Source organism: Microcaecilia unicolor, chromosome 3, assembly GCF_901765095.1.
Source record: "Microcaecilia unicolor chromosome 3, aMicUni1.1, whole genome shotgun sequence".
NCBI classification, from domain to species: Eukaryota; Metazoa; Chordata; class Amphibia; order Gymnophiona; family Siphonopidae; genus Microcaecilia; species Microcaecilia unicolor.
Window position 1 is genome coordinate 61,592,473 of NC_044033.1, and position 13,834 is coordinate 61,606,306.

Below are 13,834 nucleotides of genomic sequence, written 5' to 3' on the forward strand. Positions count from 1 at the left end.
GGATCTTGAATTAAAGAAGTAGAAGCTTCCTCACCATTCTAGTGCTTGAATCCTTTGTCAAAAGCACCAAGAGTTCCAAATCTCATTCCTCTGTGCCCCCAAAGGAAGGAGACCAAAGGTCCTTAGGTCTACAATGGAACAAAAGATTTTTCAGAACACAGTTTGCTTCCTGCATAGCTTTTTAATAGTTCCACATGAGCCAATGTATACAAAACATTGTATGGAAGATTGGATAATTTTAGACTGTCTTCAGAGTAGTACTGTTCAACTCTATTACTAGTGGGCAAAAAACCATGGAACACATATGCTCAGAATGACCTATGATGTTTTCAAAATTGTGTCTAAAACTTCTGCATTGAGTAGTGGAGCCTAGAAAATCTCATGGCTGAGAGTTTCTGATTTCAGATATGATATGCAGGAGAAGCTTGCCAGTGTACCTTGCTGTGGAGAAAGTCTTTGAAGATAAGGTTAAAGAGGCAGCTCCTCTCATTAAAGAACACTGAGACCCTTAAATCCTTCTGGCCTACCTCGAACCCAGCCTCTCTTCCTCTTTTCAGTCAAACATATCAGGGATCAATCACCCTCTTGAATCAGATAGAGAGCCCAAGCCACAAACTTGCTTTCCAGACAAAAATCTGGTATGGAGTTTTGACTGTCTCTAAAAGAACATAATTAGTATATCAGTGTCCTTGCTGGACAGCCCTTTAGTAGGGGGAGGCTCAGGTTTTTCACAGACTCTTGACAAGATATTATAAGTCACCTTGGCTGGCCCTCTGGGAAGGTGATGTAATAGATTTTAAATAAAACCAAAACAGCCACTGAATTTGAAGCATGTAGCAAATAGATACATGGGCAATGAATGGTAAAGCTAAAGGAGGGAGATGGCTAAAGATCGAGGAGGGCTTGAAAAAACAATAGGAAAGAGCAAGAGGGCCCTTTTCCTTCAATGTAACTGCCAGCAGAAGCTTAAAATAAATTACAGAATATTCACCAGCAAATTAAATTAATGTTCCTAAATGGAGGTTGTTTGGCTTTGCTATAGCTTTTTCAGTTTGGGTTTACAGTGTATTAGAAATAGTGAACGCCACAGTTGTGTGGTTCCACACTCTTGTGCATGAGATGGACTTCAAAGTAAAGAATGTGCTTGGGTATACAGGGGTAGGATATGCTGCAGAAGCAGTTCATTCAGATCAATGAGCAATAGTGAACATTTGTTTTGAAGAAATTCCTTCCCTAGCCTTTAACTAGTGTGAGGATTTGATTTAATTTTAATTGAATAATGTTTGCTTTTTATCAGTTCAGTTCATTGAAAGGAATTGGGGGAAGATAAGGTGGTGTCAAGATGTTAAAGAAATGGACGTTTGTTAGCAGTGCTTACAGTTCTAAAGTTATGTTTGTGAACACAGGTACAAAAAACCAACTGATTTTAAAAGGAAGAAGCTGCAGTTGCTGACAAAGAAACCACTTTATCTTCATCTTCATCAGACATTGCACAAGGAATGACCTTGGGATACATCTTGCAACTTCTGTGAACTAAACAACTCACTTGTAATCCTGATAGCTGTATGTAGCACATTACTCCTTCAACAGGTGGCTGGAATGCCACAAGTAGGTCAAATATGTGACCAGTTGCAGAGCAATACCCATGAACTTAGGTGCTGAGCCTGCCATCCTGAGAGATGCAAAATCCTCAGCAATTACTTTGGATACAAGTTGAAATTACAAGACTGCTGATGCTGTAAATTTACAAATCATATAATGCATTGGTGAAAACTTTTATTTTTTTGTAATTTACTACTATTTCTACCCTTCCATCAGCTGGAGGTGCTCATGTCAGACTGACAGCTATAATGGAGACATGCGTGGTGATGACTTTCTTTTCTAACATGAGTGCATTCCCTTAAATGTATGATCTAAATGGATAATTTTTGTTTTGGGATTTTGGGGCGCATGGTGGAATGGGGAAGATTTTACATTTGTCTGAGTGGCGTATGAAGTACTTGGGACAACTGAGATTAAAAATAAAAATTATACTTTTCTGGCTGCTCTAAGACCCTAAATTAATAAAACTTAGTACATAATAACAGCACAGTTGCACATTATCTGTTACGAAGGCCACTGTATAAAATGGGCTTTGCAGCAGATAATATGTAATGACAGGGTTTGTATTAGTGAACAGGGACCTAAGTAAAACAAGATGTTACTCAACAGTAGTGTATTTAACCAAGTCTGATTTCATTTTTTCTACTATTTAAAACAAATTTACAGAGGATAGCTTAATTTCTAGCACTTACATTATGTATAAAATACTTGTGTTGAAATTTATCCTGTAACTCATATTCTATAAGTGTGCCATATTTCCTACTACTCATAAATTATTATTGTGAATATTCCAAGGGACACTTCTTTGCTATGCAGTACGTTTACTTAAGTTTTTCCCACCGATGGTCTGGTACCAGTATTATAGTTATGCTTGAAAAGAGCTTGATCACCTTGATTCTTTCACTGAACCTTTTATGTTAGATTTCAACATATGGGTATAAAATTCTAGCATCCTGGCTAACAAATTATCCTGCTGCAGCTTTTTAGTGAAGGATCACCATGTCTTTTTCTACTTTTAGATATGAAGAGCTGTTTGTAAATCCCGCAAAAGACTACTTTGGAGATAGTCTCAACTGCTAAAACATTAGTTTTCTCTAGGATAGGTGAAATTTTGTACTTGGATTCCACCAAAGTACAAAGTTTTGTATCAGCTTGGAGTAAGTAAATAAGATTTTTAAAAAGCTCATTTTAAGTCTTTTATATTGTGAAATATCTTTTACAATATATAAATGACTAGTATGTTTATTTTGTGTCATTTAAAGAACATCCTTTTGTCCACTTATCCAAACAGAACAAAGTGAATGCAGTGTCGTACTCAGATCCTTTTAATTCTACTATACTAGATTTCTATCAGTAATATGTGGTAAATGAGTCTATATTTTTCAGTTCTTTAATCCATCTGTTTTATTATAGTTAGCCTAAAGACAAATTTGTTGTGCAAATGTACAACACACATTAACCAATATGCCCATGTTGTCAAAAGTAGCATTGTGGCAGTGATCACTTTGAATAAATTGGTATCAGTGCTCAAACTGGATAGGTGTTTAACAAGAATAAGATGCAGACCTTCTAAACTGAACATAATTTTATTTAATTATTTTTGTACCCCGTGGTTTCCCACTCATGGCAGGCTCAATGAGGCTTACATGGGGCAATGGAGGGTTAAGTGACTTGCCCAGAGTCACAAGGAGCTGCCTGAGCCTGAAGTGGGAATCGAACTCAGTTCCCCAGGACCAAAGTCCACCACCCTAACCACTCCTCCACTCAAGTGTAATCTTTGTAGCTGTCAACTTAAATGGGAATTATTGTACCTCTTTTAAAAATGCACACCACTGGTAGATGGGAGCCAGGTATGGAATAGTTTTATGTAGTAAATAGTCTCATGTGCTTGGATGTGTCCTTCATAGTTATTTTCTTTTCTCTTTTGATATGTTCATTTGAAAGCAAGTCTAACATGTGGTTTCATGTTTTAATAAATGTAACTTTTCTAGTCTGTACAATTAAATATGACCTGAAAAAGAATATTGGTCATTGGAATGTATGGAAACAAAAGCAGATACCTATCTAATTTTTATACCAACATAAACAAATGATTTATTTTTCTGGTTCAGGGACCTTGGGGATTTCAGGTGTAATAAAAACTGGTTCCTGGGCATGCACTTGCATTTCTCTAAGGACAATCAGGCCTTTGTATTCTCACACATGGGGTAAAGTGATCCTGTGTAGCCCGGTCCGGTGCTTATGACAAGCTATTAAGAGCTTTGTGGACCACGACACACGCTCCATTGTGCGTGCACGAGTGCTTTACCACCTGCCGCGAGAGCACGGTTACCTCAGTACAATACAACAGTATAAAACAGAAAAGACAAAAATAGACAACTCCCAGGGGAGGCAGGAGGGTTGTAAGAATATAAGGCCTGCTGACCTCGGAGAATATCTGCTACAGGCAATTATCAAAAATAAGATACCTTTTTTATTGAACTAACTTAATACATTGATGTATTAAATTAGTTCAATAACTTTTTTTCATGTCCTGACAATTTCCTGAATTTATGCTTTTGGTGGAAAAGCCTGGTAAATTGGTCATATATTTGCATGTTTATGGATATGATTAGCTTTTGAGGTTCCACAGTGAAGATTTCACATGAAAACAATGAGATTAAAGACAGCATATCTTGGAGAATACTAAATAATGAGCAGTAACCAATTCTACTACTATTTAGCATTTATATAGCGCTACAAAGCGTACGCAGCTCCAGTACTGCAAGGTCATGAAAGAGTGTGGCTTGTATTAGAGCACAGGCATCAGAAAGAGTAGGAAGATTTCTTGTTCCCTGTGCCTGACTTCAGCTCCAGACCTGGATACTATTATTTAACTTTGTAAGGAGGGAGCAAGTGTGAGTGCATACACAACCATTACATAACCTTTATAATGAATTAATTTACAGGGTACAGTATGGGATAGGAAATTTACACATCTAGCTTGATAATAGTCTTTAAAAAATGCCCAGAGGCCAAATATTCTGATCAAGTGGTAGAAAATCTCGGGTTAGCATTCTCATCTGTTAAGGATCCAAAGAACAAATACTTGGGAACCCCTAGAAGTGAGGTATAAGGTTGCAGACTCTGATGGTGAAGCAGCAATACAATGAAGGGGGACTGTAGCAGAGGGAGCCCTCTGTCCTTCCAAGTTCCTGTAGGCAGCACAGCAGCTTATCAGCACCCCATGCTGTCCTGTGTCAGAGAACCATCCGTTGGCTGATCCCCATAAACTCTTCTTCCCACATTTCCTCCAAGATTCACTAATGCATTCAGGATTGTACTCAAAGGCTAGAAGAGGATGAATTAGCAAGCACAGAACATTATTGGCTGTTGTGGTCCTCCATGAAGTTCATTTGTTTTTCCTGGTGTTAGTTGTGATAGAGGTAATGTTGGAAAAGGAGGGCATTTTAGATGTAGCAAATTTAAAACGAATCAGAAAAAATGTGTCTTCACTCAATGTGTAATTAAACTTTGGAATTTGTTGCCAGAGAATGTGGTAAAGGTGGAGTTTAAAATAAGGTTTGGACTGATTCCTAAAGAAAAAGTCCATTGTTAAATGGACTTGGGGAAAATCCACGATTTCTGGGATAAGCAGTATAGAATGTTTTGTACGTTTTTGGGGATCTTGCCAGGTATTTGTGACCTGGATTGGCCACTGTTGGAAACAGGATGCTGGGCTTCATGGACCTTTGGTCTTTCCCAGTATGGCAGTACTTTATGTAGACAGATGGACCCAGGCCCATATCTCCCCCTACCTTGTGGAGGAAACTGGACCAAAGAACAAAACGTCCAAATCACAAAACCTTGTGCAAAACAGTATTAAAAAAAAAAAAAGAAGACATTTTTGCTTATTGAAAATGATCTTCCTTCCTATTCGGATTGTGGACGTTTTGTGCAAAATGTCCAAAGTTGGACTTAGACATCATATCGAAAATGTTCCTCCACATCTTGACTCATCAGGCTTTTTTGATAGACTACTACTATAAATCATTAAACTCCACTTTCTTTGGCATGATTATTGATGTCTTACGTTCCAGGAAGGGCACTTCGTTCTGCTATGGGTAATCAGCTTATGGTTCCAGCCTTGAATAGAGCCTGTAAGGCAGTTACTCAAGTTGGCGGGGGGGGGGGGGGGGGGGGGGGGGGTGTTCAGTGAGATACTAGTCTTACGGAACTCTCTTCCCTCCATTTCCTTCAGTCCAACATCTTTTACTCTCCCTCATGTTCCAAAATTCCCTCCCTCTCCCTGGTACCTCCCTTGTGGTCTGGCACTTCTTCTGTTTTCTCCCCCCCCCCCCCCCCCCCCCCCCCCAAACAGGTCCAGAATTTCTCCCTCTTTCTCCTTTCAACTCTTCTACTTCCTCTGGTGGGTCGAGTGTTTCTTCCCCCCCCAAATCATTCAAACCTGACTTTGTTGGCAGCAGCAGCTATTAATGCAGCCAGCCCAAAGCCTTTCCTCTGCCACATGCTACCCCCTCCAATTCACATCCTGCTTCCATACTGGTAGGCACGAGGCAGAGGAAAGCCTTCAGACCAACTGCAGGAAGGCTCTGTTAGTTGCTGCTGGTGGCAAACCTGGGGGGACAAGTGGAAGAAGGAAGAGGAAAAGACATTCAAGAAAGGCTAGATGCAGAGCATGGGATGAGAGAAGGATAGTGGCACTGTAAACTTACCACCACCAAGTGAAAAACCCAAACCTAACACAAAAGAAAATGGTGTGGCAGTAGGGCTGGGGATTCATTGAATCCCTTAAAGGCCCTGGATTGTACAGTACTGCTGCAGAGTAATTTTGCCAAACTGAGTCTGGCGATCCTGCTTTGTATATACATCCATTTTCATGTAATTTCAAAGGATGTAGGAAAGAGTAATTGATGCTTATATTTCCGGTCAGGGTTAAAGGACAATTGGCTCCATCCATCCACTCATCCAAAAAGCAACAAAGAATCCTAGATGAACATCTAAAAACCACGCCTCTCTTGCAGCAGCTGATGTGAAGATTCATGCATCAATCATGGGGATAAATGGATGGGAATGGTGCTCTTGGGACAACTGCAAAGAAGAAACCACAGCTCTCTAAAAAGTATATTGCTGCCAACCTCAAGTTCACCGAAGAGCACCTGTATGACCTACAAGATGTTTAGAACGAAGTGCTCTGCACTGATGAGTCAAAAACTGAATATCTTACATTTTGTTTTGTTTTCACCAAACATCTTGACTGTCAACCATGGCAGTGAGAATATCATGGGGAGGGACTCCTTTCCTGCATTAGGACCTTAGACTGCTTACCATCAGTAATTTTGTCTTATATCAGAAATTTCACCATCAGTAATTGTCTTATAAATTTCTAGAGGAGAATGCCAGACCACGTCTATGTTGCTAAAGGTGAGCCAAAAGTAGATCTATAAAGACAATATTTCTAAACAATCTATGAGAGAATTGCTGAAGAAGAGATTTCATGTTTTAGAATGGCCAGCTCAAAGACCCGACCTAAACCCTATTGAAATATTATGGCAAGACCTGAAGCATGCTGTTCATACAAGGAAACCCTCAAATGTCACAGAATTGAAACTGCTCTGTAAAGAAGAATGGGCCAAAATTCATCAAGTGCAATGTGAGAGACTGATCAGCAATTCAGGCAGTGTTAATAATGTTCAAGGAGGTGCAATGAGTTACTGAATGAAGGATTCACACTTTTTCTCACATGGAAACTTATTGTTGAATAAGTAATCAAAATATATTCTTTTTGTCTAAGATATTTATTCTATGGATTTATCTTTCCTTCTTATCAGGGTTTAGATTACTAATCATATAAAATGTGCTGAAATACCAGATCATTCTAGAGTTTCACAAACTTTTTCTCAGCAGTATATCTATCTACATATATATAAAAAGCTGGCTAACAAAGCAAACAAGCTTAGTATGCAAAGGTATAAAGGAAAAAATATCTGGAAAGGCTAAGGGAAGATAACCAGGCCAGCAAAAGCAGAAAAGGAGGAAAAAATAGCTATCCTACTTACCCCTCTCTACTCATTTTACAAAGCCATGCTAGGGGCTGCAGCGTGGCAATGCCAACACAATGGGCTGTGTTGGCATTACTGCACTAGCAGTTGCTAGCGTGGCTTTGTAAAAGGGGGGGGGGGGGGTAAGTAGGTGAAAGGACTTATTTTTCAGGTATATTTTAGTAAAAGGAGCATGTGGAAAGCTATGATTGTAAGACAGAGATATAAAACCAAAAGCTATAGAAAGTAGCAATACTGAAAAAAATATTTTTTTTTTGTTTACCAAAGGAACTGGAGAAAGCTCTGATAGGTGGCAAGGACACACATCATAAGAAGGTGAATATCACAAAATTATAGAGGACAGAGTTTGCACGGAACTAGCAAAACATAAGATGCTGTGGACCCAGACAGGATACATGTTAGAATATTAAGAGACTATCATGTGGTTCCAGGTGTTCTACACACAGTTCTTTGAAGAGACACACAGTTTCAAGTGCATGTTATCCCTCTTCATAAAAAGTCTATGAAAGAGGTTAGTAACTACAGGTCAGTTAGTCTAACCTCTGTAGTGAGTAAATCAATTAAGTCACTACCATTGGAAAATATTTTGCATTTGCAGTTGCAAGATAGCTTGATCTTACCAAAGAAGTATGTCAGGGTTCATATAAGAGGTACTAAATTTCCTTTTAAGAGTTACATGAATAAACCTTGCTCAGAGAAAAAAATGCTAAACAAACAGATGGAACTAAGTCACTTGTTTATTTGAAAGAATCTGTGCCATTAGGAAAGGTGACCAAGCATAGGTGGTGCACTAAAGTGATTATTGTGCATCTAACACTTGGTGAAGCAAATATATATGTACAAATGAGGGAAAAATCAAATTTGCACTACCTTTATTTCAAAATAATTCTCTGAATACAGTGTAATTTGTGCTTCTAGTTGCTAGTACTGGGTGGTTAAAAACCTGCAAGTTCATCAGTCTCTCTGTAAACCAGCAGTTCACAGTAAACTAAGTGGTAAGATGTGATGTGAGATAGCATTCTACTTCTGGAAAACCATTTCCATAGGAAATGTTATGAGTATATTGTCATGATATTACAAATCAGTCACACACACTGGTTATATTAGCTGTATTAACTTAAAATGACACACACAGGTATTAAATATTGCACTTTTTTTTTTTTAAAAGAGCTGCAGCTCTTTTAAGACACTATTTCCAGTCCACCACCAAAATTCATTCCTGCATTCCAGAATTGGCTTTTTTTTTCCCTTTTCTAGTTGATCAGTAATTATGTGTATTTCCAGAGAGATTCAGGAGAAAATATAATCCTGCAGAATAGTAAACAGATCCATAAAATGTAAGAATGAGTTTAAAACAGATTCACTTGTGTACAATGAATCCACCGATATCCTTTTAAACTACAATATTTTTTCCTGTCCATGCCATAGACCTGTAGTTACCGTCTGTGTTCTGGAACATCTGTACAATCAATTTGGCCTGAAGCTGGGGGAGGGGCTGGTGGGTGATCTCTTGTATCTCGAGGAAGGAAGTCTCTAGCAGGAAGAGGACAATCCCTTTGGGCAGGTGGACCAGATAGATTCTCTCTAAGGCCCACAGGTCCATAACGGGAAGAAGCACGTATATATTCTCTTGGATCTGTAGTTGGACCAAGAGGCAGTAACATGCTAGGAGGTAAATCCCGCATCTCCGGTGAGGGGCCCGGTGGGAGACCCCGCATCTCCAGTGGGGGGCCTGGAGGGAGACCCCGCATCTCCGGTGGGGGACCCCACATCTCTGGTGGAGGACCCGGCAGGAGCCCCTGCATTTCCAGTGGAGCACCTGGCGGGAGCACCCGCATCTCTGGTGGAGGACCCGGCGTGAGCCCCCGCATCTCTGGTGGAGGACCCGGCGGGAGACCCCGCATTTCCGGTGGAGGGCCCAGTGGGAGACCCCGCATTTCCGGTGGAGGACCTGGTGGGAGACCCCGCATTCCTGGCAATGGACCTGGTGGTAGTTCTCTCATCCCTGGTGGAAGACCTGGTAAATAGTCTCTTGCTCCTGGAGGCAAAGGAAGGCCACGAACTAAGAGAGAGAGAGAGAAAAAAAAAAAAGAGCGTTTCAGTAAAAGAAAAGCAAAACAGAAGTGAACTTGGTTTCAAGAAGTCTTAAAATACATTTACATCATAGAAATCTGTGTTCTTAGTCCAAAATGCAAAGAATATAGCTAACACCAGTTAACTGGGTGCCCTAATTTTGTGTTTGTTTATGAAATGAAGATGGCTGTTCGTATATTATTTTTATGTGGGGACTTCCTTTTAGTGCCTCTAACAACCACACTCAGCAGCAAATCAAGCAATACTCTTTATACGTTCTCCTGCTCATAAACTGCATTGTGTCTGAAAAGAAGGGCAACCATTGCCTCAATCACCCAGCCTTTTAAAAGTCTGAGACTACACATACAGGTTCCTGACATAAACATATTCAGCTTAATAATACAGAAATGTTAGAAAAAATATTGTAATTTACTGTATTCCATCTGTTACGTGTATAATTTACACTGAAAAGGTTATTTTAGAAGCATCTCCATGTATAAATAGTGGTATTTACACATGTAGATCATATACACACGTAAATGGCCATTTTAAAGAATACAGCTATTTCATCCACACCATGAAAAGATTTCAGGAGGGCATGGTTTGAGCAGACCAAACATTTAAGTGTGTATTCTCAATTTTACATTGGCAATACATGTATGGGTAAAAATTTCCCATTGGATTTTGCTTCCAAGGTTTTACAAGAAGGATTAAGGAAATAATTCTCCTTAATCTCCTGTTATTTTCACCTCCAGCTTTGTGGCTGCTGAGCACTTTCACTATTCAAGCAAGCTCCTTCACTATGTCTAGGAAGTAGTTTGTGTTGCATTTAGAAACCCAATCAATGAGAAAAGCTGGCTGTTATAGCCACCTCCAAACGGAAACAAAAATAAAAATTGAGGCATTGGTGGCACTTATACGTATAGGTGAAGTGATAAAATTTACTGACGAAACAAAGTTATTCTAAGTTGTTAAATCATAAGAGGATTGCGAGAATTTGCAAGAGGACCTTGTGAAACTAGGAGACTGGGCATCCAAATGACAGATTAAATTTAATGGGAGCAATTGCAAAGTAATACATGTAGAAAAGAGCAATCCAAATTAAAGCTACATTATGCAAGGTTCCATATGAGGAGTTACTATCTAGGTGGATGATACATTATGAGGAGTATTTTCAAAGCACTTAGACTTACAAAGTTAAGTAGAGGAGCATTTTCGGTATGACGTCTAAATCCGACTTTGAATGTTTTGCTGAAAACATCTAAAAATCAAGTAGTGAAAATGACCATTTTCAAACCAAAAAAAGCAGTCTTTTTTTCTTTGAAAATGACTATTTCCTAGACCAGAGCTCTCTCTGTTGGCATGCGAGCCGTCGCCTCAGCTAGAGTAGAACTGCTGGCGCGCTTTTTTACTATCCGGCTGTCCAGCTGATTCTTCGGGGCAGGCAGGAAAGATCCCCCGTCTTGCCTGCCCGCGCTGACCCTCCCCTGCTGCTGGCTCACTCTAAAAATGGCCGCCGAGACTTCCAGCGGCGGCCTCGCAAGACTTCTGCTGAAGTCTCGGCGGCCATTTTGAAGAGCGATGCAGTAGCACCGCAGGAGAGTCAGCGCTGGCAGCGGCAGGAAAGACTGGGGATCTTTCCTGCCTGCCCCGCAGAATCCACTGAACAACCTGGGTGGCTGGAGGAGGGGCAGGGGAGAGAGAGGACAATCGCTGGATATGGGTGGCTGGAGAGGGGGGCAGGGGAGAGGACAATCGCTGGGTATGGGTGGCTGGAGGGGGGCAGGGGGAGAGAATCGCTGGGTATGGGTGGCTGGAGAGGGGGCAGGGGGAGAAAAGAGAATCGCTGGACATGGGTAGCTGGAGGGGAGGGCAGGGGGGAGAAAAACTGCACATGGATGGAGAAAATAGGCAAAAGCTAGATCCACATTATACCTCCTCCAGTCAATTCCACAGAGGAGGACCCAGCTTTTACTTATGGATGGAGGGCAAGAAATGAAGAAGAAAGGAGGAAAGTAAAGAAATAAATGGAAAGGAAGCCCTGGAAACAGAGTTAAGAGAACAGAGAGCAGCAGAATCAGAGACTGGGACCAATATGGATAGAAAAACAAAGTCACCAGACAAACAAAGGTAGAAAAAACTTTTTTAGTTTCATTTTAGTGTTTGGAATATGGCCAATTTGAGAATTTACATCTGCTGTCTTATTTTGCACTGAGTATACATTTTGCACTGGGTATACTGGTGCTGTAACAGCTTACAGAAATGATTTATAATGAAAAAAAATCATGTTATTTTTTCTCCTATACTAGTATATACTTGTTGTTCACTGGAGGCTTGTCTGTAAGAATATCATAGTGTTAGCTATTTTTGGTATAGGGATAGATTTGTATTGGGAGTTTCATATTCATATTATTTTGATTTGTATTGGGAGTTTCATATTATTTTTATTTTATTTTTTTGTAGACTCAGTCTTGAACACCCAAAAATGAGTGCAGCATGCACGCAACAGCAAAAATCACATTAATTATTCAAAAGCATACCAAATGCTTTTAAGTTCTGTTATTGCCCTGTTGGCACTTTGCGATAAATAATTAGATTTTGGGTTGCCGTTTCTCTGAAAGGTTCGCCATCACTGTCCTAGACGTTGTTGTGCTTAGTACGTCTAGCTTTTTGGACCATTAAAAAAAAAAAAAAAAAAAAGAGTCCCAAGTGAAAAACACACAAAATCAAACCATTGGGATGTAGGAGGAGCCAGCTTTCCTAGTAGACTGGCCACACAGACATCCCAGCAGAGCAGTGGGGCATCCTAGGGGACACCGCAGTGGACTTCACATAAAAGGTCCATGCTACACATTACCCCCTTATATTGTATGGTGAGCCCTTCAAAACCCGCAAAATACCTGCTGTACCCAACTATACACCACTACAATAGCCCTTATAGCTGCAGATATCATCTATATGTGGGTACAGTACATTTTTTTTTTTGGGGGGGGGGGGGGGGGGGGGTTGACACTTTCCACCACAAGTGTAGAGTAGATTATGGGCCTGGGTCACCTTCTCTACAGTGCACTGCACCAACCACTAGGCTATTCCAGGAACATGCTTGCTGCTCTAATAGGACTGGCCATAACACCTGAAGCTGTCATAGAGGTTGGTATATACTGTTTCATTTACATCTTTGTGGGGTGGAAGGGAGTCATTGACCACTAAAGGAGTAAGGAGGTGTCATTCTTTTATTCCTGCAGTGGTCATCTGGTCATTTAGGACACTTTTTGTGGCTTATTCATTACTAAAACAGGTCTAGACTAAAATGTCCAACTTATACCCCTGGATGTTTTTGTTTTGTTCCATTATAGCAGAAAAATGTCCATGTGACAGGACCGTCCAGATCCCGCCCTTAACACACCCTCCTTGTGATTTTTTCTTTAAACATATTTTTATTATTTTCCATAAAGCCACCTGCAAAACATCATCCAATAATGCAACATAATACAAAAATCCAAGATCTATTGCCATAAACATGTTCCCCAACTACCCTCTCCCTCCCCCCTTCCCCCTCGCCAGGAGTAACTTCAGACTGATCATTTATTCTCCTCTCTAGAGGCTCAACAACAATTAAACAGATATCCCTCTCCATGTCATATATGAGGACCAATTTTTAAAGAATTTCACCACTCGACCTCTTTTCACAGCTGTCATTTTGTCCATTATGCAACAAAAGTCCACTTTAGCAAATACTTGTTCCAATGATGGTGCCATGGTTTGCTTCCAAAGTCTCGCAATTAGAGTCCAGGCTGCTGTAACCACATGGGACAGAAGACAGTGAAATGAACTATGTATACCTAGCACTGGTATATTAAGTAAACATAGCCCTGGGCCCAAAGCAATAACTATCCCCAACTTACATTGTAGTTGTGCAAGTAAATTTGTCCAGAACGTCTTTATAATCGGGCAATCCCACCACATATGCCAGAAAGTGCCCTTGGCCCCACATCCTCGCCAACATGTCGCCTTCCCACTCTTTAAGATTTGTGTTAGTCTGTGAGGGGTGAGGTACCATTGATATAACATCTTATATCCGTTTTCCACCAGGGGTG

The 13,834-nt window shown here is 40.4% G+C and overlaps 2 protein-coding genes across 4 annotated transcripts in view; one reads left to right on the top strand and one right to left on the bottom strand.

Annotated features, from left to right (window-relative positions):
* The window catches only part of AIDA (axin interactor, dorsalization associated), a 133,672-nt gene extending 130,415 nt beyond the window's left edge, over positions 1–3,257 (top strand). Inside the window, exon 10 of the mRNA XM_030195987.1 lies at positions 1,407–3,257. Coding sequence (XP_030051847.1) covers positions 1,407–1,503 — 97 coding nt within the window. The 3' untranslated portion in view covers positions 1,504–3,257. The remainder of the gene's footprint in view (positions 1–1,406) is intronic.
* Positions 3,258–8,383: 5,126 nt separating this feature from the next.
* Positions 8,384–13,834, bottom strand: part of MIA3 (MIA SH3 domain ER export factor 3) — a 237,758-nt gene continuing 232,307 nt past the window's right edge. For 2 of the 3 annotated variants that reach the window (XM_030195990.1, XM_030195988.1), the window contains one exon: positions 8,384–9,726. In XM_030195990.1, coding sequence (XP_030051850.1) covers positions 9,101–9,726 — 626 coding nt within the window. In that variant the 3' untranslated portion in view covers positions 8,384–9,100. The remainder of the gene's footprint in view (positions 9,727–13,834) is intronic. The other variant, XM_030195989.1, reaches the window with a different exon arrangement.